The sequence below is a fragment of the Protomyces lactucae-debilis genome, assembly GCF_002105105.1.
Source record: "Protomyces lactucae-debilis strain 12-1054 chromosome Unknown BCR37scaffold_11, whole genome shotgun sequence".
NCBI lineage: Eukaryota > Fungi > Ascomycota > Taphrinomycetes > Taphrinales > Protomycetaceae > Protomyces > Protomyces lactucae-debilis.
In genome coordinates this window covers 132,737-155,595 of record NW_024468003.1, presented here as the reverse complement: position 1 = coordinate 155,595, position 22,859 = coordinate 132,737, and the positions used below count along the sequence as shown (strand labels likewise).

Here is a 22,859-nt window from a genome sequence, read left to right as displayed (position 1 = left end):
ACAAAGACGAGGGGCAGCAAGATAGTATGAGGCCAATGAGGCCAATGGAATATCCGAGCTTCGACAGAAGGAAGAGTCAGAATGTGTAACGATCACGACTAGGCGAAGCAAGGCGTACCGTTGGAGACAGGGAGCGTAGTAGGAGTGTGGTTTTGGCAGCAGAGACTTGCAAACAGAAGATAGTATTGAATGTAAATTGATGTTGCTGACAATGCTACAAAGGTGCGAGAAGCGCTCCTTTTATACATTGTCAGCCTAAAGCAACTGAACAGACGAGATAGAAGTGGGCGATGGCAAAGGCCCTGAAAAAAGAACACTGGCAGTTGCCGATGGAGGTCTTGGCGAGGACCGAGTGATGCTAGCGAGCGAAACGTGTCTGAGCTGTGAACGTGGTCGACGAGTAAGAGCGCGAGCAGAGACAACGTGACAAGCGTTGGCAGAAGCGAGGAAGATAAGAGCATGAAGACAGACAAGGTAACAAGATGACAAGCGTCGTTGAGGTATGAAAGGTAATTGAGCAATGGCGAGTTGCCAGAATATTTGGTGCAGAGTAGCCGGATGCGAGATTCAAGGATGCGTGTTCGTTATGCATAGCAGGTGCCACGCAGGTCATCAAGCTTGAACACACACGTAGCAAACCGCCAATGAGCAGGCTCCGGGGGATCATTGAGAATTCCCCCCCCCCCCCCCCCCCCCCCCCCCCCCCCCCCCCCCCCCTTCTAGAGTCTTTCTGATCAAGCTTATCGCAGAAGATGCCCACTTTTTCAGAAACAGTTATGCAGTAAACATCAGCGCAGTCAGTGTATAATAGCTGGCTCTTGAACCACCAGTCCCACTTTGGACCCCTGCATTTGGCATCTTGGTATATTGGATAACATTGACTGGGATGAGGGAATGTTGTCTGGTCAGTCGCCTCTTGACAATGCTTTGACAATTGACATATATTGCCTTTGTCAGTGTGTCCCCTTTGCAGCCAATAGAACTGTTTTGCCTTTACAACGGTCATAACCAAAACGGCCACAGCAAAGTCCTGCTGCTTGAAGCGCATTCTGATTGTGTTTGGACCTATAGGTCAGTATGATGCCAGTCCAAGGTAAACCAACAAAGGCGAAACTCCAGGCTGTTGTAAAGTCTTGTTGTCTTGGATGCAGAAGGCTTCGCAAGGGGTGGTGGTCCTTTATAGGACATTCTTGGGCTAGGCCTGCTCGCAGACTCGCAGGCGGTCTGTCAGGGGTTTGAAAACGTGCTCATTTCGGAGGATTTGATTTCCGAAGATTCAGGGGTAACAACTTTCAACACAAGAGCCGCGAGAGATGAAAGAGCGGACTTGCTAGTACAGTACAATCAATAGCAAACCAAAGAGGACCAGACACCGTATTGTTGTAGACTGTCGTTGTCCTAGATACAGAATGCTTCGCAGGAGGCACCGGTCTTGATAAGATATTCATGGCCTAGGCCAAGCCTCAGGTGGATTGTCACAATTTGTCAGGGGTATGCTGACATGGCATCGTGCGTATTTCGGATGAGCCTCTTGAAGGACATTTAGGGGTGACCACTCACGGCTCACAACAGCTGCGCCGCCGCGGGAGACGGAATTGCAGACTTGCGAGGAATTTGAAGGCAAGTACCGGACATGATCAGAGACATGACTGAGAAGTCAGTTGGCGTCGCTTGGCCTTGGCTTGCAGACATCTCCGACGTACTTTACATGTTTTCCTCGTGGCATAACAATTCAGGGTAGAACACAAGATGTATTTCACATTGCAATGCTTCTGAGACGTACTCCCGCTAGTGTGTACTGTGTCGACCGGGTGCTCACTTGCGTGCTTGGAAAAAGGTGACACCACTCAGTAACAATCCGCTTGCCATGTGATAGCTGGTGAGCAGTTGCATAGCCAACGAGTTCAGTGCTGAGGTTCATTCAGCTTGGGCCACTGTCGTTTGAGCTTGTAGAGGTTGATTTTTGTATCTACCGAGTATTCCTAGCTACTGTAGCTCTAGCTACTGTAGCTTACCATGAGTCTCAGATGATGGCCTTCAGATAAGCAGTCTGGAGCTTGGAAGATGTCAGAGCTGAAGCTAGCTAGCCACCTAGCTACCTGGCCACCTATGGATGTCGTTGAGGCTGCGCGTCATTTTGAAACTCGACAACCACGCACACGCACACAGCCTCCATCTCAGCTCGAATCGCTTGGCATCCACAGACGGAAAGACAAAGAGCAGCGCAGCAAGGGCATCCTATCCTCTGACATGTTTAGTCGCTCACAGGCCAACCCTATGGACGACATTGTCACAAAAGCCACGGACGAGAACCTCACCACCGAGAACTGGGAGGCTATTCTTGCTGTATGCGACAAAGTCGACGCAGATCCACAGGATGGAGCCAGACATGCTGTTGCAGCTGTTCAGAAACGACTTGGCCACAGAAATGCCAATGTACAGCTCTATGCGCTCTCTGTAAAGATCTATCCTTCTACCAAGTGTCGAAATGCTGACCCCATCTTAGCTGGCCGAGGCGCTCTCGAAGAATTGCGGGTCAAAAGTGCATCGTGAGCTGGCATCGCGCTCCTTTACTCAAACACTACTAGGCCTCGTCAACGACAGGGTGCGTTACCTCTGATTGAAGTATGCAAGCTAATCTGCTAGACCCTCCATGGCAAAGTCAAGGCGCGCACGGTTGAATTGGTGAAGCAGTGGTGTGACGACTTTAAGCACGATTCATCACTCGGTATCATGTCTGATACGTATCGCGCCATGCAAGCACAAGGTATTCGCGTGCAAGCACCCTCGAAACCACAAAAGACGGAAATCAGTGAGCAGGATCGAAGGCGTGAAGAGGAGGAACTCCAGATGGCGTTGGCAATGAGTTTGACGGAGACGCACATTTCTTCTCATGCAGGTGGCGGTAGTGGAAGTGGTACGACGGGTCAGCATCGTAACCAGGTGGACGCAGGGCCGAATGCGTATACCTTGCCCGCACAAACAGCCACTTCTGCGTACACCCTGCCGACATTGTCACAGCAGTCATCTCAGGCTATTTCACAACCACAGCAACAGCAACAGCAGCTTCAGCAACAAGCACATTCATTCCAAGAAACACCCGTCGCTGAAAGAACCGCAGCAACAGTCTCACGTGTCCGCGCCCTTTATGACTTCGCAGCAAGTGAACCAGGGGAGCTGACCTTCCATCGAGGCGATGTCATTACCGTCATTGAATCTGCTTATAAGGACTGGTGGCGCGGTTCCCTGCGTGGCACAGTTGGTATCTTTCCAACAAACTATGTCGAGAACTTGCCTGAACCAACACAAGCGGAACTTCAACGTGAAGCAGAAGAAGAACGACGTGTCTTTGCGGAAGCCAAGAACGTGGAGAAACTTTTATCGATTCTCAGCAGTGCGGATGTGCATGACCCTGCGATTGCAGAAAATGATGCACTCCAACAGCTCTACCACACAACCATTGCCATTCGCCCAAAACTCGTTCGATTGATTGAAAAGTACTCGCAGCGCAAGGATGACTTGATTCTGCTGAATGATAAATTCGTCAAGGCAAGGAAAGATTATGATGAACTGATGGAAGCGAGCTTATCACGCTATCAGTCTGGTGCGTATCGACAACCACCTTTGCCACAACAGCATTCTGGTGGGCAAGGTGCACGATATGGACCGCCTCCAGGCCGTGGCGCGTCCGGTCCACCGGGTGGATATCAGCAAGGCCCACCATCTGCCATGCAAGCGCAGCATTCAGGACCGCCCGGACCAGGGAGCACCTATCAGCATGGACCACCGAGTGGCATGCAAGGCCAACCTGCAGGACCATACGGCCGTCCAGTGCATCATGGCAACCCGGACTTTTCGCCACAGCAACAACAAAGGCCATCGCCACAGCACGCACCAGGTTCAACTGGCAGTGTTCAAAAACTTCAAGGCATGTCACCACAGCAGCAGCAACAGCAACAACAGCGTGTACCTTCGCAACCTTATCAGCCTGGCGTCTTCACAACAAGGCCAAGTGATACAATTCAGCACAATCTACAACATACACCGTATCCAGTTGATGCACGCGGCCAAGCAAGCCAAGGAAGACCTATGCAGCCTGCTTTACAGATTCCAACGAGTCCCTCACAGGAACTGTCGCAGGCATTTCCGCCGACGCGTCATAGCGACAATGGACTGTCCAGTGAGTTACATGCAGAGACAGAGGTTGCTCATGGTTCATTCGATCAGATTCGGTTCGACAAGGAAGGTGGACCACCCATTGCTTACTATGCACAAGCGCCGGAAGGCATCTCTGGTACTGCTGCTGAATTAGACGATGAGAGTGGCGAGGGAAGTCCCGTGGATGCGTATGGCGCTGTCCAGAATCATGCAAGACAATCACAGACTTCCTTGAAGCAGCAAGGAACAGGACCTAGTACGAATCCGTGGTCTGAGCAGCCTGTGCGACAGGGACAGGGACATGAGTTTTATGAAGGGCTGGGACAGATTCCTGCAGAGGGCCAACATGATCAAGGTTCAGCGCAGTCACACCCACAAGGCCCTTCCAATCCCGAGGATTATTATCGATAGCACAAGACATTGTATGTAGCCATTGAAATCATGACATGACTTATGTACTTGAAATAGAGAAAAGAACGCATCGCAGTCGCATAAATCCGGAACATATCATTAACATATGACCATCTGGTCTCCCTCTGTACCCGTGGCAGGCTGACCAGTCTGTGTCGTCTCACCACACTTCTTCTCGCCCCACAGAAAGAGTCTGACAAGCGCCCGTAATTTGCTTTCTCGCATGATCCCTTGACTCTGCAAAAGTCCCTCATTGACACTTTCAGCAACGCGCGCTCGCATCGATGGTTCCAGCAATGACGTTAAACTTGCATCGAGCGGGATGGCAGTCTGCGCAGCACCTAGTGGTGGTGTTGCAGCAGGTGCAAAACAGAGTAAAGCCATCGTCTGCTCGAGGTCTGTCAAGGCAGCTGGATCTGCTGCTGCTCTTGGTGCTAGATGCGTTCCTGCAAATTCAAGCAAAGCCGTGAGTGACCATGGCGAGGGCGAGGCTAGATGCTGTTTGATGAGTTCAATCAAGTGCAAGCGCAACAGCATGAAATGCAACGCTGGATCTGTGTCAAGGAGCTGTAGTCTGTTAGTATACTGACACACCTATTGTAGCTCATCGAAAGGCGTCATTGCGGATGTGTAGCGTCAGACTGAAGACTGAAGAGTTTATACTCATCATTCGGCGTGAACCGTGAGAGTGGTGCATGATCTGATCATCATACGCTACTGTCCACAATGACAGTTCTTTCGGAGACAGACATACCTCTGGATTGAGCTCATTGATGAGCTGGATCGCTTGCGTGATTTCACCGCGATGTATACACGTGCGTATTTCAACACGCTCGTGAATATGCTCGGTGGAGATCTTGGGTTGCAGTCCTGCTTCCGCTGCAAACTTGACGGCAGCTGATTCGTACCCTTCGATGATGAGGAAGTTAAGAACAAGATTATTGAGATCACTGTTTGTTAGTCCTATTCTTTCATTCGCTGCTTCATTAAAAAGAGACGCAAACTAGCATGAGGTCAAGACAAGGCCATTCAGTGAATAATGATTATGGCTGTCCGCAGCTGTGAACCTTCTTTGAGGCCACATGAGAGAGATTCCCATCAAACGTCATCAGTTTGGCTCTTTGCCTCATGACTCTCCTGCAGGTCTTGCGTTTTCCCTTGATGAGGCGCAACCTATGGAAGCAAACCTTTTTGAGTATGGCGTCTCCGCTGCGGCCGTAGCCTGTGAGGGCCTCATTGCATGATGCGAGGGGCCCTGCCTAGCACTGGTTGGTGGTGTCCAGCTTTCTCTGCCGTTGCTTTCCTGCTTCTGTGCTTTTTTGTGTCGCACGATCAATTCACGACGAGAGTCACGAGATGCATCTAAGATTCTATGGACCACCACTTGAACTTCTGCGACTTGACCTCCGTGTGCTGTATTGTATTTCCTAGCGTATGAAAAGCTAGAGCTATCGAAGCACCTTCTTCTTGCATCTTGAACTGTGTCTCATCTGCTCAATGCCAAGCTATAGACCGCCATGGCTCGCTCAATGGATCATTGGTGTAGCAGGCGCCTCGGGCAGCGGCAAGACGACCTTTGCTCGTGAAGTCGTTGCTTCTCTCGGTGTACCCTGGGTCGTGATTGTCTCTCTTGATTCCTTCTACAAAGTCTTGACACCAGAGCAATCTGCTGAAGCGCACAAGGATAATTATCAATTTGACCATCCTCAAGCATTTGACTGGGACTTACTCATTCAAACACTCGAAGATCTCAAGGCTGGTAAGCGGGTAGAGATTCCAGTGTATTCATTCGCCAAACACGCGAGGCTACCGGATGCCTCTGTTCCTTTATATGGCGTCAATGTCGTTGTCCTCGAGGGCATCTACGCACTACACGACGATCCACGGCTACAGGCATTGTTGGACATGAAAATCTACCTAGACACCGATTCTGACGTCTGTCTGGCCCGTCGTCTGGCGCGTGATACACGCGAACGCGGGCGCGATTTGAAGGGTATTCTGGCGCAGTATAGTAAATGGGTCAAGCCAGCATTTGATGCCACTGTGCGTCCTCAGATGCACAGGGCAGATGTCATTATCCCGCGAGGATGTGATAACAAGGTGGCGCTGAAAATGGTTGTTCGGCATATCGAGCATGCACTGGCAAAGAAGTCTGAACAGCATCAACAGCACCTGGCACAATTGCGGCAGACGTGCTCGCAAGACGGTCAAACGGAGGCGGATAATCTGCCATCGACTGTGTCTGTATTGGAGCAAACGAATCAGGTGAGAGGAATCCATACAATCATCAGGAATGGCAAAACGGAACGAGACGACTTTATCTTCTACCTTGAGCGCATGGCAACACTCATCGTTGAGCGAAGTCTGGAAGGTCTTCCGCATACTGAGAAGCACGTTACAACAGCCTGCGGTCAGTATCGGGGTGCACAACTTTCGGTGCCTATAACAGGCGTCTCTATCATGCGTGCTGGTGAAATATTCGAGGTGGCCTTACGACAAGCAATCAGAGATTGTCAGATTGGCAAATTACTGATTCAGAGTGACTCTCGTACAGGTGAACCGCGCTTGCACTACCTCAAACTGCCAAAGGGTATTGCCTCCCATCAAATCTTATTGCTGGATGCACAAATTGCTAGTGCAGCCACTGCCATAATGGCCGTACGTGTGTTGTTGGATCACGGTGTGCCGGAAGAGCAAATCACGTTTGTTGCGATTCTTGCAAGTGCATTGGGTGTGAGGGCGCTTGCGAGTGTGTATCCAAAATTGAAGGTGGTTGTGGGTGCTGTTGACGAGGGACTGATGGGTGTTTCGAATCACATCAAGCCTGGTGCAGGGAATTTGGGCCAGAGATACTTTGGAGCATAGTTTCGCCTGTGTACTTGCAGATTGGACACTTGTAGAATGACCACAAGACTGTGACTGTGGTAGTGTGACTTTCAATCTGAAGCGGAGGGTGAGATTTCGCCCAAAGAATGCAGCGACAATTCAGCGTCTACTCATACTCCATAGACAAAGGCGTATATATGGCGGCAGCGTACGATAGAAGACGCAACAATGCACCGGCATCCACCAGTCAGCCGATATTCTACGCGTCAGACGATGTCGATATGAAAGATCATCGATCACGGCAATTACACGAGCCACGAAAGACCTGTACGGACACCTCCCTCTTGATTGCCTCTTCTTACCCTTTCTAGTCCTTCGAGCGGGCATGATTGCGAAAGCCAATGGCTCTGCATATCTTGAGCGCGACAAAATCAAGATCATCTGCGCCGTGCATGGCCCAAGACAACGAACAGCCGCATCAGGCGCTTCAGCAGCCGCGTCTGCAACAGGTGGTGGCAGTACGACTTATGCACCCGTCGCTACAGTGACATGTGAGTTCAAGTACGCACCCTTCGCACGGAATAGGCGACAGGGTTATGTACGAGACAACAATGAACGACATCTAGGCACTCTTGTTGCTGATGCACTCCGGCCTGCCATCCAAACGGCACTCTACCCAAAAGCTGAGATTAGCTTGTTTTTGACAATTCTGGAGGAAGATGGTGAGTTGGCGACCTTGGCAGCTGCCATGTTGTGTGCGAGTAGTGCTCTGGGTGATGCTGGTATTCCCTGCTTTGACCTCGTGTCTGCGGCTTGTCTGATTTACTTGCCAAATGCACCCACCGCATCACAGATATGTATCGATCCATCTGCCTCAGATGAAGAAGCAGCGGTCGGTGAACAAGTCGGCTTGGTAGTGGCATGGATGCCTTCTCGTCAACAGACCACACTCGTGCATATCGAAGGACAATTTGCTAGTACGAAGCTTGCGCAAGAATTGCTCCAGGTGGCAACAAAGCAAGCCGACCTTGGCAGTGCCATCATGCGTAAAGCTTTGCTGGAAGACGTATAATTGCCTTTCAAATCTAGGTAATCAATTCAAAGATGGTCTATTGATTCCATTGGGTCCACTACGACTCCTACTGAGCATCCGAAGCCTGCAAAGCACCTTCTTGTCCAGCTGTCCGTGCATCATACCGAACAAATGGCCTCATGACCCGTTTCGCCTCAACGACACGTTTTGCTATATCTTCCACAGATGCATCCGTTGCAACGAGTTGCCAAGCAAGATCAACGCCAAAGCGCTTGTCTATAGCATAAGCGATTCTTTTGGCGTATCTTTCAGCAGCAGAATGTAGTGGCTCAACGGCTCAATGGCAGCTTGCTCAATTGAGGGCGCACAATGATGGTCTGCAACACTGGGGCTGCGAAGTTCTGGCCGCAAGCAGTAGGCACCGCCGCATACGCGGGCAACAGGCTTGGCAGGCACAATTTACAGGGCAAGACGCTGTATGACATGTGGCACAACAGGAAGCCGGAGTGCGCTCATCTGAAGACATTTGGATGCAAAGCCTGGGTGCATTTGCCGGCTGAAAGGCTGCAGGAGCTTGACCCGTGTGCTGTCAAGGTGCTCTTCGTGGGTCAAAATCTACACAGCAAACAGGATTGTTTTTGGGACCCTATGCGACAAGCATTGGTGCTATCGCGAGATACACAATTCAGGGAGTCGGGCGTCGAGCAGCAGCAACGGCCATCATGGGCACCAATGCTGATTGAGACAAGCATGCCAGTGCCCCCAAACAGCAAGTGTCTTAACCGTACTCGTATGGTCAACAGGAATTGTCTACGACATTGCATGCATGTGATTTCAGGTATCCGCAGGCGTCGTTTTATGGTCGGCAACCCCAGCAGCAAGTGGAGCTCCAGTATCGACCAGTGCCGCCACCTGGGACATGACTGGTTGACCCGGTGTCTAAGCAGTGTATAAAGGACCCTAGGCTCATTAAGATCCTCAAGACGTGGAAGCAGACTTTGAGGTCTGACGAGGTTGACCTCTGGTTGGAAACAGTCGCAAAGGAGATGGACGGCTTGTCAAAGCGAAGCACCTGGTAGTTTGTGAAATGGCCACAGGACTTAAACTTGATCGATTGCACGTGGGTTTTCGACCTCAAGCTAGGCTTGGACGGATCATTCCAGCGATTCAAAGCGCGCTTGACTTCGCGCGGCCATCAACAAATTGTGGGTCTCGATTTAGAGGAGGTATTCGCTCCAACAGCAAAGTTCACGACTGTGGGATCCTCATTGCCATTGTTGTTGAGAAGAACCTGAAGACATAGCACATGGACGCTCTCGCCGCATTCTTCGATGGTGAATGGTGAAGTAGGAGAGGCTGTTTGCATGCACAAGCCGAACGGGATTTAAACTGGCATCAAGGTGGTCTGCAAGCTACGCAAGTCGCTTGATGGGCTCCGTCAATCTGGTCGAGAGTGGTATTTTGTGCTGACCAAGTTTCTGCTGAAGTACGACTATGGGAGGAGCGGGAGCGAGCAGAATCTTCTTGTCAACAAAGTTGGTGTGTTGTTGACATGCTCATGGTGGCCGAGGAGGAGGCCGCACTCGATGCATCAAAGTAGCTTTGTTGAAGAATTGCAACACAACAGACCATGATTTCGCTACAAAGAACCTTGGACTCGAGCTTCGCTACAATGTAGATGGGAGCATATCCTTGTCGCAATCACGTTACTGCCAAAAGATGTTAGATCATTTTTGCACGGCAGACTGCAAGCCGGTGCAGAGCCCGATGGTAATGGGACTTATGCTTGAGTTGCCCTAGAAGCACAGCAGCGAGGCTGACGAGTAGGGCGAGCTGCCCTACCAGTCTGCACTTGGAAACGTCATGTATTTGATGAAAGGAACACGACTTGACCTGGTTTATGCCGTGTCGATGCACTGCCGGTGCTGCGCTAGCTAGGAAAACTCGTATTCTGTGGATTCTTCGATGGATCAGCCTCTACAAGTTCAAAGGACAGGGGATAGCGGCTGTGGCCGAAGCTGAACGGCGCTGAGCACTGCAGCCGGTGGCTACCCAGCTGTTCAACAGCTATAACCTGGGAAGCAGGCACTGAGTGGTGTTGCCTTTTCTCAAGCATGCAAGTGAGCATACCGCCGATACAATGCACATTAGCGGAAGTACGTCTTAGAAGCAGTTGCATTGCAGTGAAAACGCTTCGCCACTGCAATTGAAAGACCTTTGATACACAACGGCGTCATCACAAACATCTTTCTTCGGTCATCTTTCTGCCGCTACTAATGCGATGCAGAACCAGAACGGCTTAGAGTGAGCGATCGAGCTCTGCGTAAGCTGTTGGCCCAATTTGGGATGACTGTAAAACTGGGACACATCGCTTGTACGAGCCGTTATCAAAACAGCAGAGATTTGAAACAGCACCTGCTTGACTGCTTTATCTGTTCTCAGATAAGTGCTTGGGAAAGAATATCGGTTTAGTTGTTGACGGATCGACAAACGCTCGGTGTTGATCTTGCTGACAGGGTATCTTCAGTCGACCATGCATCAAAGTCCGCCAGGTGCAGGCACAATAGCAGCTCTTGAAATGTTTGCTGAGGGTCGTTTTTGAATTAGCTATTTGGGCAAGCTCTGCATCTTGTTTTCATCCTAAAGTTGTCATGCCACGATGCTACGAGAGAAACATCGAAGTACGTCGGAGATGTTTGCAAGCCAGGATCAAGCAACGTCAACTGACTTCTCAGTCATGTCTCTGATCATGTCCGTTACTTGCCTTCAAATTCCTCGCAAGTTTGCATTTCCGTCTCCCGCGGCGGCGCAGCTGTTGTGAGCCGTGAATTGTCACCTCTGAATTTCCGTAAAGAGGCTCATCCGAAATACGTACGATGCCATGTCAGCAAGCCCTGAGGCTTCATGTTAGGAATTCAAGTGCATCCCCTGATCACTTGCTTCCGCTGTTATCTCTCTGCCACGTCAGCGCTCATGCACGTGACCTTTAGTTTAGTCTTAGCTGGCAAGAGTGCTATACTCTTGTCCCCTATTCGAATCAAGTCTTATCTGCAGCTGCCCTGCGTGCCTGTGTCTATCACCTACGACTACAGCCTCGCATATCCGCCAATCTCGATTAGGTTATGAGCCTTGTTGCTATGCAGCAAGACGCTACTGCTTCGGGTCAACGTTCCGGCCCGTCTAGCAACGCGGTGTTAAGGAACACCAAGAGGATCAGCAATGGCCTAAGTGCTTGGAAGGATGAGCTGCTGCTTGTCGCTCAGCAGGCTGGCGTTGAGACTTACATCTTTCAGGAGATACACGCACGCCGCGTCAAAGCAGCAATACGCTGCGCAGACGCCATGCAGGAGGCCGACGAAGACGCTGAGGCCCGTATCGCCGCTCTCGAAGCCCTCATGAAAGATGACAAGCTTAAGGCCCCAAAAGCCTATAGCGCCCCCTCGACTCGCTCCAAGTCCAAATCGATGGAGGAGGAATCAAGCGAGGATGAAAGCACAAAGCCTTACACTGGTCCGTGCTACATCAACTCTGAGGGGTATCTTGCACCTGCGACCTTTGAAGAATGGTCGCATCTTGAACCAACTTGGGACAAGAACAGCAAGGCGCTTTTCTTGCTGAAAGGAGGTCTCGACAGGTCTGACCTGGAAGCAATCAAAGACATCGCAGTCGCCTGCGTTGCTTTCAAGACTGTCTTGTCTCGACACAAGCAGCCTGACACTTTGCGAAAGTTGCAATTGGTCACGAAGCTCAATAAGCTCTCTTTGCCTCCTGGCAATACCACATCTTCAGCTATTGAGACCCTGATGGTGGACGTTCAAGCCACCATTGCCCAGTTGCGCAGCCTTGATCCCACCGGCAAGACGTTTGACGAAGACATGGAAATTGCCATGATCTACGCCAAACTCCCAGGCAATTTGCAGGACCTCACGCTGCACACACTCTCCTCGGATGGACCACACTCTATCCGCAGTTTTGTGCAGCAAGTGCGCTTCAAGATACAGTCGGATGACTATCTCAAGACGCACGGCAAGCACAAGTCTCTGGCAGACTCAGCCGCTGACGCTTCCCAAACCCTTTACCAATCATCAACGGAAAAAGGGATGCTCGCTCAAGAGCATAAGTCTCAATTGAAGCAGAAGTCTTCAAAGAAGCCGAGGAAAAGGCATTCTCTTCACAAGCCTTCATCTGAGACGAAGCAAAGTAGCCCTCCAACTGAATCAAAATCACAGTCTGAGGGCAAGCCAAATCCCAACACGGCATACTTTGCTCGCGAAACAACCCTAGCTGAACGTAGCTGGGTGATCGACTCCGGTGCCACGTCGCATATGACACCGTCGCAAGAGTTGATCTCTGATCTCTCTCATGATGCTTCCATTAGCATCACGTCCGCCAATGGCGAAGAGATGATCTCCGCTGGTTTTGGGCATGCTGCATTTGCCGTGCCAGATCAAACCAGCTTGGTGCCCTTGTCCAAAGTTTGGCATGTGCCAAATCTCACTGAACATCTTTTATCAGTGAGCGCACTCAATGAGGACGGTTTTGACGTACTGTTCTCGGCCAAACATGGACCAGCCCTCCTCAAAGACAGTGTTGTCGTCGCTGCTGGTAGGCGTGTCGGTAAAGGCTTTGTCCTAGACGGCACAATTGCTAAAGTCCAGCCTCAGGCAAGTGAGTTTGCCCTTTTCACAAAGGAAAAGGCACCGACGGATGCCCTTGAGTGGCACCGACGACTTTGCCATATGTCCATCAAGGACATGAAACGACTTTCGAAGTTTGTCGACGGATTTCCCGACGATCTGGTCTACCCGGAATACTTCGAATGCTCTGGCTGTGCAGCTGGAAAGAGCAAGCGCTCGAGCTTTCCCTCTGTGGCAAATTCTGCCACTCAGCGGCTTGACATAGTCCACATTGATGTTGCTGGACCAATGCGCACCAATTCTATCAATGATGCACGATATTTTCTCATCATTGTTGACGGGTTTTCCAAGTACGTTTGGGCGTACATGCTGAAAGATGTCACTGCAGACACCGTCTGTAACATCTACAAAGCTTGGGAAACTGTTGCCACCAATCACGTTGGCGACAAAGTCAAAATTGTTCGCTCTGATGGAGGTAACGAGTTCAAGGGGAGCTTTCGCCAGCACCTCATTACGCAAGGCACCACTCACCAAACAACTGTTCCGCATACGCCTGAGCAGAATGGTGTTGCAGAGCGCCACATTCGCACTGTTGTCGAAAAGGCTCGCTCATCGCTTCTTGATGAGACGGTTGGTCCTCTCCCGCGCAATTTATGGGCTGAGTTGACCTCCACAGCCGTCTACGCCATCAATCGTTCGCCTCATACTGGTCTCGACAAGACGCCATACGAACTGTGGTATGGCAAACGACCAGATTGCTCGCATATGAGGACTCCTGGTACCATTTGCTGGTCACACAACCCGCGAATCAAGGACAAGTGGGATGCGCGCGCCAACAAAGCTATGTTTTTGGGCTACAGTGATACTTCCAAAGCTTGGCGAGTCTTAGATCTTGCCACTGGGAAAGTTGTTCTCAACCACTCGGTCATTTTTGATCATGCTGTGGCAAAAGAACTGTCTGTCAACAAGGATGTCGATCCTCGTCAGCTCACAGACGCTCAGCTCGAAGCTATAGCTAGCGGCAATGCTGCAAGTGTCGAATTTACTGACGAGCAGCTCGAAGCTATCGCTACTAGCGGTCTTGACGTTACTACTAATGATGACAAGCTTGATGAATATGCTTTTATGCTTACTGCTCAAGATGTTCTCCCAGCTCCTGTAACTGTCAAACAAGCTTTATCCCGCTCTGACGCACCTGAATGGCGTGCCTCTATGGAACGCGAGCTCGCCTCTCTTGAAGGCAAAGGAGTTTTTGAGTACGTCGCTAAGCTACCTCCAGGCCGAAAGGCCATTGGGGCACGCTGGATCTTCAAGAACAAGATCCTCGCTGATGGCACTTTCGACAAGCGCAAGTCGCGTCTTGTCGCTAAGGGCTACTCTCAGAAAGCTGGCGTAGACTACAACGAGACGTATGCTCCAGTCACTCGACTGGAGTCTGTGCGCATGCTTATCGCACTCGCTTCAATTTACAAGCTTCATCTTCACCAGATGGACATTGCCACCGCTTACCTCAATGCAAACCTGTTTGAGGAGATTTTCATGATCGCTCCTCCAGGTTTCTCCAACGAGAACTTCCCGTTCGTTAGGCTCAAGAAGGCTCTCTACGGTCTAAAACAAGCTGGCAAAGCCTGGAACGATGATTTGCACGTCACCCTCACTGCTGCCCTACGGGAAATTTCCACGGAGGGTAAACCGGTGATAAACGGAAGACTGATGCCGTACGATAAACGGGTGACAAACGGTAGAATATGGCGCTGGTGACAAACAGGCGATGATTGACGCGTAGTAAACCGGTGATTTACGGGTGAGAACCGGCGATCGCTGGTGACTAGTACGCAGCGAGCTGCAGGTGGCGAGCCAGGGCTTTGCATGGATCAGGAATAGCTCTAGAGCAAGGAAGGCTTACTATGTACTCCCTACAACTGTTGTGCAAGGTGATTTGCGCGCTTGCTACGCTTCCGTGCTTGTTCCGCCTCGCCGGCAGTGGCGGCGCGGTGTTCCTGTCATGCGCTGCACCCTGAAGCAGCTGGGCTTTCGCCTTCATTGGCCCGTTGCGTTTGCCCTGTAGTAGTCAGTATGAATCGAGACCAGCGAAAGAATGAGTGTACCGTACGACGTGGTTGTGCGGTTTCCGTATTGCTGTCGTCGTCTTGCTCATGGTGTGGAGCGGTGTTTCGTGTGGGCGTCGTGCTTGCCGTGCCTGCGAGTCGTCGTCTTGCTCATGGCGTGGCGCGATGTTTCGGGCGTTCCGTCGTGCGTGTCGTGTCTGCATGTCATTCTCGTCGTCGGACCCCTGCTGCCCGGCCTCTGCCTCTGCCAGGCGCTTGTTGTGCCTCGATTGCTGTTGTCAGTAGGGAACCGTTGCGCAGATTGTTGGGCGTCATCACGTACGGCGACTTGCAGATTCTTGGGACCATGCTGAGAGATGGCCATGGAAATACGGTTCGCTTCCGTTCTGGCAAGCGACGTGAAGTCGCGTTCAAAATGACGGATTGCCTTCCCTAGCTCTGCAACGCTTTGCGAATGGATTCGACGGCCGGCATTCAATACGCTTGGAACCTCCCTTGACACGCGTCGTAGTCCTGCTGGTTCCTTTGTCATGCGTGTATCGTGTACAAGGCGTTCAAATCGGTCTAGATCGTCCTTCTGAATGCGTTAGACTCAGCGCGGTGTATCAGAAGAGAAAGAGACGATGTCTGATCAAGCCATGGATTCGTTGTTGGCTGTATCTGCTGCGATGCCAGCTCGAGGCTGATGAGCTGGTTCCGTGAACGACGCGGGGAAGACGCTTGGATCAGGGGCGTTGAGCAAGACTCTAGCATGCTGGTCATCTGTTGCAGGAGTTAGTAGACGCGCTGCTTGCTTCGCTCTTGCAGAGTCAAGATTGAGGATGTCGGCTGCTCATTTGCTTGGCAGGTTGGACTCTACCGCGCCACGCAGGACAGCAATGATCTGGCTTTGCTAGTCAGACAGCCTTGAGAGACAGAAGCGAAGGAAGAGAGACTGTAGAGATGCGCATCTAGAGTGGAGCGCTTGCGTACTGTGGTTTGTAGCGATCGCGAGTAGCGCGAGCTTCAGATGCGCAGAGTGGCCAAAGATCGAAATCAACAAAGTCCAACCTCACAACGAGCACATCACACCGACGACTCGAGTATCTTGATTCTTGAATGAAGCCTTGGGAACAAAGCCGCTCTTGTAGGATAGCTAGCGTCTAGCAAACCACATGACTCTACGTTCTGCATCGAGCGATGGTTCCATTTGCAGGAAGTCATGCAGATCGAGGAATCATGTGGTCTGGACACGTCGTAGATAGAATTGCTTCCATCTCAAAAGTTGCGCATGAGCTGGACGAAGACCAGCGTATATGTCTACTCGGACGTGCTATCTACGGGCGTAGCTATAGTGCAGGCAACAGAAGTCACCAGCGTCTGCTGTTTGTCTTCCGTCGATCGCCGGTTTTTCACCAGCGTCTGGAAGTGGTGTTCCGGTTTGCTCCAGTATTACACCAGCGTTACCGGTTTATCGCCCGCGAGTCATCCGCGAGTCACCAGTGTGCACCCGTCTTCACCAGCGATTTTCCCGTAGGGCTGCTGGCTATGAACGCTCGATGCACGACTTTGGCATCTATCAGCATCAGACAAACGCGTCCTTGCTCTGCGTCTACGTCGACGACATTCTGATGGCTTTCTCGGACATCGCGCACAAAGAGCATCTTCTCAAGGCTCTTACCAAACGCTACGAGCTGTCCGATCTCGGCCCTGCCAATTCCATTCTCGGCATGCGCGTCTCACACAACAACGGCGTCCCTACGGAAAATTTGGACCGGCAGATTACCGGCGGAAATTACCAGATGAATACCGGCGGAATACCGGCGGAAAATCCCTAACTTCGCAGGCGCAGTAATACCGGCAGACTACCGGCAGACTACCGGCGGAAATAAGCACGCCTTTACCAGAGCCAACCGGAGGATTACCAGAGGATACCACCTGCCAACGGGGAGCTCAATAGATGCTGTAGCGACAGTAGGTGTAGCAACTAGACCATCTACGACACACTACAGACGTGCTGCCGCTTTCTTGGCCTTCTTGGCAGACTTGTGCGCCGTTTTTGCTTGTGATGCTGCAGTCTTGGCCTTGGTCATAATAGCGCTGCCTTGCTCAGCGTCCTGTGCTCTGCGTGATAGCTTTGATGTTCTTCCAGACTAGAAATGCATCGTTAGTATGTCATGGTAGGAATGGCAGAAGTGTATACCTTGCGAGACGAGGAGGTGGATCGATCTTTGCTTGACTTCTGGCCACTGGTCAGTCTTATAACATCAAAGATGGGACGGACTTGCCTTGGAAACATGCGCAATCTTGTTTGCTTGACGCTACATCTTGTTAGCCAATGTTTCCTCCGCATAATTGGCTCACATTGTGCTGAGACGAAGTTAGCTGCAACTGAATATGTTAGTGAGGCACATCAGGCAGAAGGAGGAACCCACAACTCTCGATGCAGCCTAGTCAATACTATTGTCTTCAGAGAAGATGGAAGCGGGTGTCTCGCAGCGGGTATTCTCGTTATCGACGCGAGCAGATGACACTCCATGGGCAACGTCGTGCTCGTGGCTGTTATCGTCGTCTTGGGAAGAAGCAGCAGTAGTAGTCTCTCTGTAGACTTTCGCTTTGCGCTTCTGTGGGCGCGTCAGTCAAGAGCTTGCAAGGTACAAAGACACTCTCACCGCTTCATTCACCACCTTCGCGTGGTGCTGGTAGATGGTCAAGGCAATCCAATGTCCATGAGCTCGTCCCAGCACAGGGAAAGCCTTTTCCAACTTGTGAATGACCGTCTGGAGCTTCCCAACGTTGCGGTGACGCCATGTGACCGTCTTGCCTTGCGCATCGACCACAATCTGGTGAGTGTCTATCAGGTACCGTGCATGTGCCGTGATGTTGTTCCAGGTAGCGTCGCGCAATGGCGTTCGTGGCCAGAGTCCCATTGCGAGTCGTAGTGTCTTTGTAGAGGGACTATCGGTTCTAGAGACGCCATGCGACGTGCGCTTGGATCTTGATGGTATATCGATACGCGCAAGAGATCCTGCGAGCCTGTTGTAGTCGTCCAGACTGTCTGTGAAAAACTCCTCTTCCTATCTAGGTCAGTCAGAGGTATTGAGCTTGCAGCGTGCGCTGCTCACGCTAGTAGTGAATAACCTGTCTTGAGAAGACTCAAAAAAGTGATCGAGCACCTTCAGATGCCACAGGCTCGGATGTGTAAGCTCAAGGACAGTGAGGTGTTGTCTACAAGCAGCAAGACGGTGCAGGGCAGATGCGTGTGCTGGTCATCCCATCTCGTCCTGAAGTGATAAGACAAGAATGAAGCAAAACGCCAAAGTCGACGATTCTCAAGATTCGCTAGCGCTACACTCTTCCAATTTTGAGCCTACAAACGCCAATTTGTGATCGTGGCTAAGATGCGAAGTGGCTAGTCGTCAAGGCACCACAAAGATCTTCGTTGTGAAGTGTGCTGCGAGTGGCCTCCGTTCACGAACGAAGGCCGCATTCAGTGGGCAGACGTATGAAGCGTCTGAGGTTCACGACAATGCAATATTGAGCTATAGAGAATTGCTCTGTCTCTTTGAACATGACGGCAGGCATTTTGCGATCATCAAGGTCTTATCAAGGTCTTGAAGACCATATCGTCATGCGGCGCAAAGTCTCTCAACAAGCAAGGACACATATTGCAGGTCATTGTGCCAGTTTGCCGTCTTCTTGAATGAACTGGCCAATTTGAGAGAACAGGGCTCGACAAGAAAAGAGCAGCAGGCAAGCTGCTTAAGCGAGAACGGCGCTTACGAGAGCAGAAGCATTCTTTATGGGTAGCTGAGGGCTATCGAATCCAGTATAAATAGCTTCTAGATTTGATTATGAGCGGATGTTGGCCTCTGATCACTTGATAACAGTGATTGACTTGTGTGTTGTCTGCCTTTTGGCGTGGCTCAGTGATCCGCCTCTCCATATCCGCTGGTTTTCCTCCGGTGTGCAAGTTTGGAAGTCGGTTGGCTCCGGTAATCCGCTGTGCTTGAAAAGTTTCTCACGGTAATCCGCCGGTTGGCTCTGGTACACTCCGGTAAATTTTCCGTAGGGCGTATACACTCTCGATCAATCCACCTATATTGAATCGATCGCCACCGACCACGGCTTAGCCAACTGCCATCCAAGGCACCTGCCAGCCAGTGTCGGCACCATTCTCACCACTGACGGCACTACCCACCAGCCGACTGACGACCAGCCGGCCAACAAAACTGCTTACCAATCCATTGTTGGGGAGCTTCAGTGGATAGCCATCTCGACCAGACCCGATGTTGCCTATATTGTCGGAATTCTAGGTCGTTTCTCTGCCAAGCCGACTACTTCTCACATGAAGTTGGCTCGTGGCGTCCTCGCGTACCTGTTCACGACTCGCAATTTGCGACTGCGATACGACGGAAACGACGAGTTTGCTGGGTACTCTGACTCTGACTACTCAGGGTGCCTGGATACAAGGAAGAGCACATCTGGCTATGTGTTCATGCTTGGGGGAGCTGCAATCACCTGGCAGTCAAAGCGCCAAAACATTGTTGCCACATCGACCATGGAAGCCGAATATATTGGCCTCTCCAACGCGTCAAAAGAGGCTCTCTGGCTGCGCGAGCTCATGCTCGGCATCAAGATCAGCAATGTGCTCAACTCCGACGGTTCCATCAATTTATTTGGGGACAATCAGGCTGCGCTGAAGTTGGCACACAATCCTGTGTTTCACGCCAAGAGTAAGCACATCGAAGTGAAGTACCATCACACTCGATCCCTGATTGAGCAAGGCAAGATCAAGCTACACTACGTCGGCACAAAACTGCAAAAAGCCGATCTCCTTACCAAGCTCCTTCCACGTCCTGCATTGGAGACGCAACGACTGCTTCTCGGCCTCGTCTAAGCACTTCGCTTTATCGAGATAGAGGGAGTGTTAGGAATTCAAGTGCATCCCCTGATCACTTGCTTCCGCTGTTATCTCTCTGCCACGTCAGCGCTCATGCACGTGACCTTTAGTTTAGTCTTAGCTGGCAAGAGTGCTATACTCTTGTCCCCTATTCGAATCAAGTCTTATCTGCAGCTGCCCTGCGTGCCTGTGTCTATCACCTACGACTACAGCCTCGCATATCCGCCAATCTCGATTACTTCACCTGGGCCCTGGATATCTTATTAAGACGGATGTCTCCTGCGAAGCATTCTGTATTTAGGACAACGACAGTCTACAAAAGCACGGTGTCTAGTCTTCCTTGATTTGCTATTTGGTATTGATTGTACTGTACTAGCAAGTCCGCCCTTCCATCTCTCGCCACTCTCGTGTTGAGAGTTGTTACCCCTGAAGCTTCGGAAAACAGATTATCCGAAATGAGCACATTTTCAGACCCCTGACAGACCACCTGTGAGGCTGCGAGTCTGCGAGTAGGCCTAGCCCGTGAATGTCTTATAAAGGACCACCACCCCTTGCGAAGCTTTCTGCATCCAAGGCGACAAGACTTCACAACAGCCTAGTATTTCGCCTTTGTTGGTTTGTTTTGGACTGTACTAGCATCATTACTGATCTACAGGTTCAAACACAATTAGAATGCGCTTCAAGCAGCAGGATTTTGCTGTGGCTATGTTGGTTATGACCCTTGCAGAGGCCGAACAGTTCTGTTGGCTGCAAAAAGGACGAATTAGTAACTTTAACAATCAAAACGATTGTCCGTTGTCAAAGCATTGTCAAGAGGCGACTGACAAGACAACGTTCCCTGCACCCACTGCATGTTATCCGATCAAGCAAGAAACGGACAAATGCTCTGGTCCAGATTGGGACCCGTGGTTTACGAGTACGCTGTATCACGCTGTCTGCAAGGGTCGCAAATGCCGAGCGTCGGCTGATACAGAACTAGTGGGCATCTTCTGCGATCAACTTGATAAGAGAGCCACTTACAAGGGGAAACGCTTCTATAATCCCCCTCCTCGCATCACTGGAGCTGAGGATGCTTCTTGCCAATTCTCGCTTTTTAACCTGCTCGGCAGCTGCATCAGCAAGAAGAAAGGCAATCCTTAATTCCAGGCTTTTCTTTGAGCTTGAGCCAGACCTGTTCGCCCTTCGTCAGAGACCTCCTTTGCAAATGGAGCCTTGTCGCCAAGCTCTTCTTCTTTTCCCTACACCATTGCTCCATATCTTGAGACTTTCAATGAGTTCAGATTATTTGCCTGACTTCATCTTCCTCTGTGTGTATTTGTACTTTGTGGAAGTCCTGACATGTTCGCAGCGTAGAATTGTACGCAGTGCCAGAGTGCATCACGATCTATGACCTCCGTGCGCCATCTGAAGCGCAAGAACGGGATTTATGCGGCTGGCAATTGCAACATGGCAGGAAGGCATGTCCTTGGCTCATCAGTCAGCGAAGGGAGGTTCAGACGGCCAGGTTATTGTCTGCCTATGCTACAGAAGGACTCTTCCTGAAATGCTTTGTCACTCTCTCTCTCTCTCTCTCTCGATTTGTACATTGCTGTTTCTCGCTTGTCTCGCGGTGGCGGATGCTTTCTCGATAACAGACGACACTCGTGCCTATCGAAGGACAACTTGCCAGTGCAAAGCTTGCGCGAGAACTGCACCAGGTGACGCCGAAGCAAGCTGGCCTTGGCATTGCCATAATGCGTAAAGTTTTGCTGGAAGACGTATAAATGCAATTGCCTAAGTCTAAAGGTATCTAAGTCAAAGAGAGTCTATCGATTTTACTGAGTCCATTGCGACTCCTTTTGAGCATCTGAAGCCTGTAAAGCACTTTCTTGTCCAGCTGTCCATGCATCATACCGAACAAATGGCCTCAAGACCCGTTTCGCCTCAACGACACGTTTTGCTAGATTCTTCACAGATGCATCCGTTGCAAGCAACGAGTTGTCAAGCAAGATCAACGCCAAAGCGCTTGTCTATAGCATAGGCGATTCCTTTGGCGTATCTTTCAGCAGCAGAATGTAGTGGCTCAACGGCTCAATGGCAGCTTGCTTAATTGAGGGCGCACAATGATGTTTCGCAACACTGTGGCTGCGAAGTTCTGGCCGCAAGCAGTAGGCACCGCCGCATACGCGGGCAACAGGCTTGGCAGGCGCAATTTACAGGGCAAGACGCTGTATGACATGTGGCACAACAGGAAGCCGAATTGTACTCATCTGAAGACATTTGGGTGCAAAGCCCGGGTGCATTTGCCGGCTGAAAGGCTGCAGGAGCTTGATCCGCGTGCTGTCAAGATCGTCGGAGATGTTTGCGAGGCCGGACCAGGACCAAGCAACGCCAACTGACTTCTTAGTCATGTCTCTGATCACGTCCGTACCTTGATTTCAAACCCCTCGCAAGTCTGATGCCCGTCCTCCGCGGCGGCGCAGCTGTTATGAGCCGTGAGTTGTCACCCCTGAATTTCCGAAAAGAGGCTCATCCGAAATACGCCCGATGCCATGTCAGCATACCCCTGACAAGTTGTAACAAACCACCTGAGACTTGGCCTAGGCCATGAATATCTTATCAAGACGGGTGCCTCCTGCGAAGCATTCTGTTTCCAAGACAACGATAGTCTACAACAGCACGGCGGCTAGTCTTCTTTGGTTTGCTATTGATTGTACTGTACTAGCAAGTCCGCTGTTCCTTCTCTCGCGGCTCTTGTGATGAAACTTGTTACCCCTGAATGTTCGGAAATCAAATCATCCAAAATGAGCACGTTTTACACCCCTGACAGACCACTTGCGAGGCTCGGAGGCTGCGAGTCTGCG

At 50.9% G+C, this 22,859-nt stretch overlaps 9 protein-coding genes across 9 annotated transcripts; 4 read left to right on the top strand and 5 right to left on the bottom strand.

The window, feature by feature from the left end:
• The first annotated feature begins 2,154 nt into the window (after positions 1-2,154).
• Positions 2,155-4,639, top strand: BCR37DRAFT_380273 (uncharacterized protein). The gene is made up of 3 exons (XM_040869448.1): positions 2,155-2,457; positions 2,507-2,605; positions 2,647-4,639. Exons 1-3 carry the CDS (start codon positions 2,251-2,253, stop codon positions 4,567-4,569), a joined length of 2,229 nt encoding a protein of 742 aa, XP_040724764.1. The 5' UTR covers positions 2,155-2,250; the 3' UTR covers positions 4,570-4,639.
• Positions 4,584-5,851, bottom strand: BCR37DRAFT_380270 (CTLH/CRA C-terminal to lish motif domain-containing protein). The gene is made up of 3 exons (XM_040869447.1): positions 5,757-5,851; positions 5,324-5,519; positions 4,584-5,136 (listed from the first exon to the last, which is right to left on the bottom strand). The coding sequence occupies exons 1-3, from the start codon at positions 5,804-5,806 to the stop codon at positions 4,669-4,671; spliced, it is 714 nt and encodes a 237-aa protein (XP_040724763.1). The 5' UTR covers positions 5,807-5,851; the 3' UTR covers positions 4,584-4,668.
• A 215-nt stretch (positions 5,852-6,066) lies between these two features.
• Positions 6,067-7,434, top strand: BCR37DRAFT_348081 (uridine kinase family-domain-containing protein; the record flags this gene model as incomplete). The annotated part of the gene is made up of 1 exon (XM_040867819.1): positions 6,067-7,434. The coding sequence occupies one exon, from the start codon at positions 6,067-6,069 to the stop codon at positions 7,432-7,434; it is 1,368 nt and encodes a 455-aa protein (XP_040724762.1).
• A 331-nt stretch (positions 7,435-7,765) lies between these two features.
• On the top strand, positions 7,766-8,467 carry BCR37DRAFT_347941 (3' exoribonuclease family, domain 1-domain-containing protein; the record flags this gene model as incomplete). The annotated part of the gene is made up of 1 exon (XM_040867803.1): positions 7,766-8,467. A coding segment is annotated over one exon (702 nt), but the record flags the coding sequence as incomplete, so codon positions are not given.
• Positions 8,468-8,720: 253 nt separating this feature from the next.
• Positions 8,721-9,022, bottom strand: BCR37DRAFT_380269 (uncharacterized protein). Its single transcript, XM_040869446.1, has one exon. The coding sequence runs from the start codon at positions 8,952-8,954 to the stop codon at positions 8,781-8,783; it is 174 nt and encodes a 57-aa protein (XP_040724760.1). The 5' UTR covers positions 8,955-9,022; the 3' UTR covers positions 8,721-8,780.
• Positions 9,023-14,859: 5,837 nt separating this feature from the next.
• BCR37DRAFT_42667 (uncharacterized protein) lies at positions 14,860-15,920 on the bottom strand. The gene is made up of 4 exons (XM_040872291.1): positions 15,757-15,920; positions 15,453-15,711; positions 15,179-15,406; positions 14,860-15,127 (listed from the first exon to the last, which is right to left on the bottom strand). The coding sequence occupies exons 2-4, from the start codon at positions 15,480-15,482 to the stop codon at positions 14,894-14,896; spliced, it is 492 nt and encodes a 163-aa protein (XP_040724759.1). The 5' UTR covers positions 15,483-15,711; positions 15,757-15,920; the 3' UTR covers positions 14,860-14,893.
• A 1,160-nt stretch (positions 15,921-17,080) lies between these two features.
• Positions 17,081-19,188, bottom strand: BCR37DRAFT_380200 (uncharacterized protein). The gene is given in 9 exon segments (XM_040869445.1): positions 17,081-17,266; positions 17,317-17,355; positions 17,402-17,434; positions 17,478-17,504; positions 17,549-17,550; positions 17,575-17,737; positions 17,786-18,103; positions 18,639-18,718; positions 18,730-19,188. 8 exon segments carry the CDS (start codon positions 18,696-18,698, stop codon positions 17,120-17,122), a joined length of 789 nt encoding a protein of 262 aa, XP_040724758.1. The 5' UTR covers positions 18,699-18,718; positions 18,730-19,188; the 3' UTR covers positions 17,081-17,119.
• Positions 19,189-21,001: 1,813 nt separating this feature from the next.
• Positions 21,002-21,461, top strand: BCR37DRAFT_380194 (uncharacterized protein). Its single transcript, XM_040869444.1, has one exon. It carries the CDS (start codon positions 21,086-21,088, stop codon positions 21,404-21,406), a length of 321 nt encoding a protein of 106 aa, XP_040724757.1. The 5' UTR covers positions 21,002-21,085; the 3' UTR covers positions 21,407-21,461.
• A 580-nt stretch (positions 21,462-22,041) lies between these two features.
• Positions 22,042-22,361, bottom strand: BCR37DRAFT_380193 (uncharacterized protein). Its single transcript, XM_040869443.1, has one exon. The coding sequence runs from the start codon at positions 22,273-22,275 to the stop codon at positions 22,102-22,104; it is 174 nt and encodes a 57-aa protein (XP_040724756.1). The 5' UTR covers positions 22,276-22,361; the 3' UTR covers positions 22,042-22,101.
• Positions 22,362-22,859: the final 498 nt, after the last annotated feature.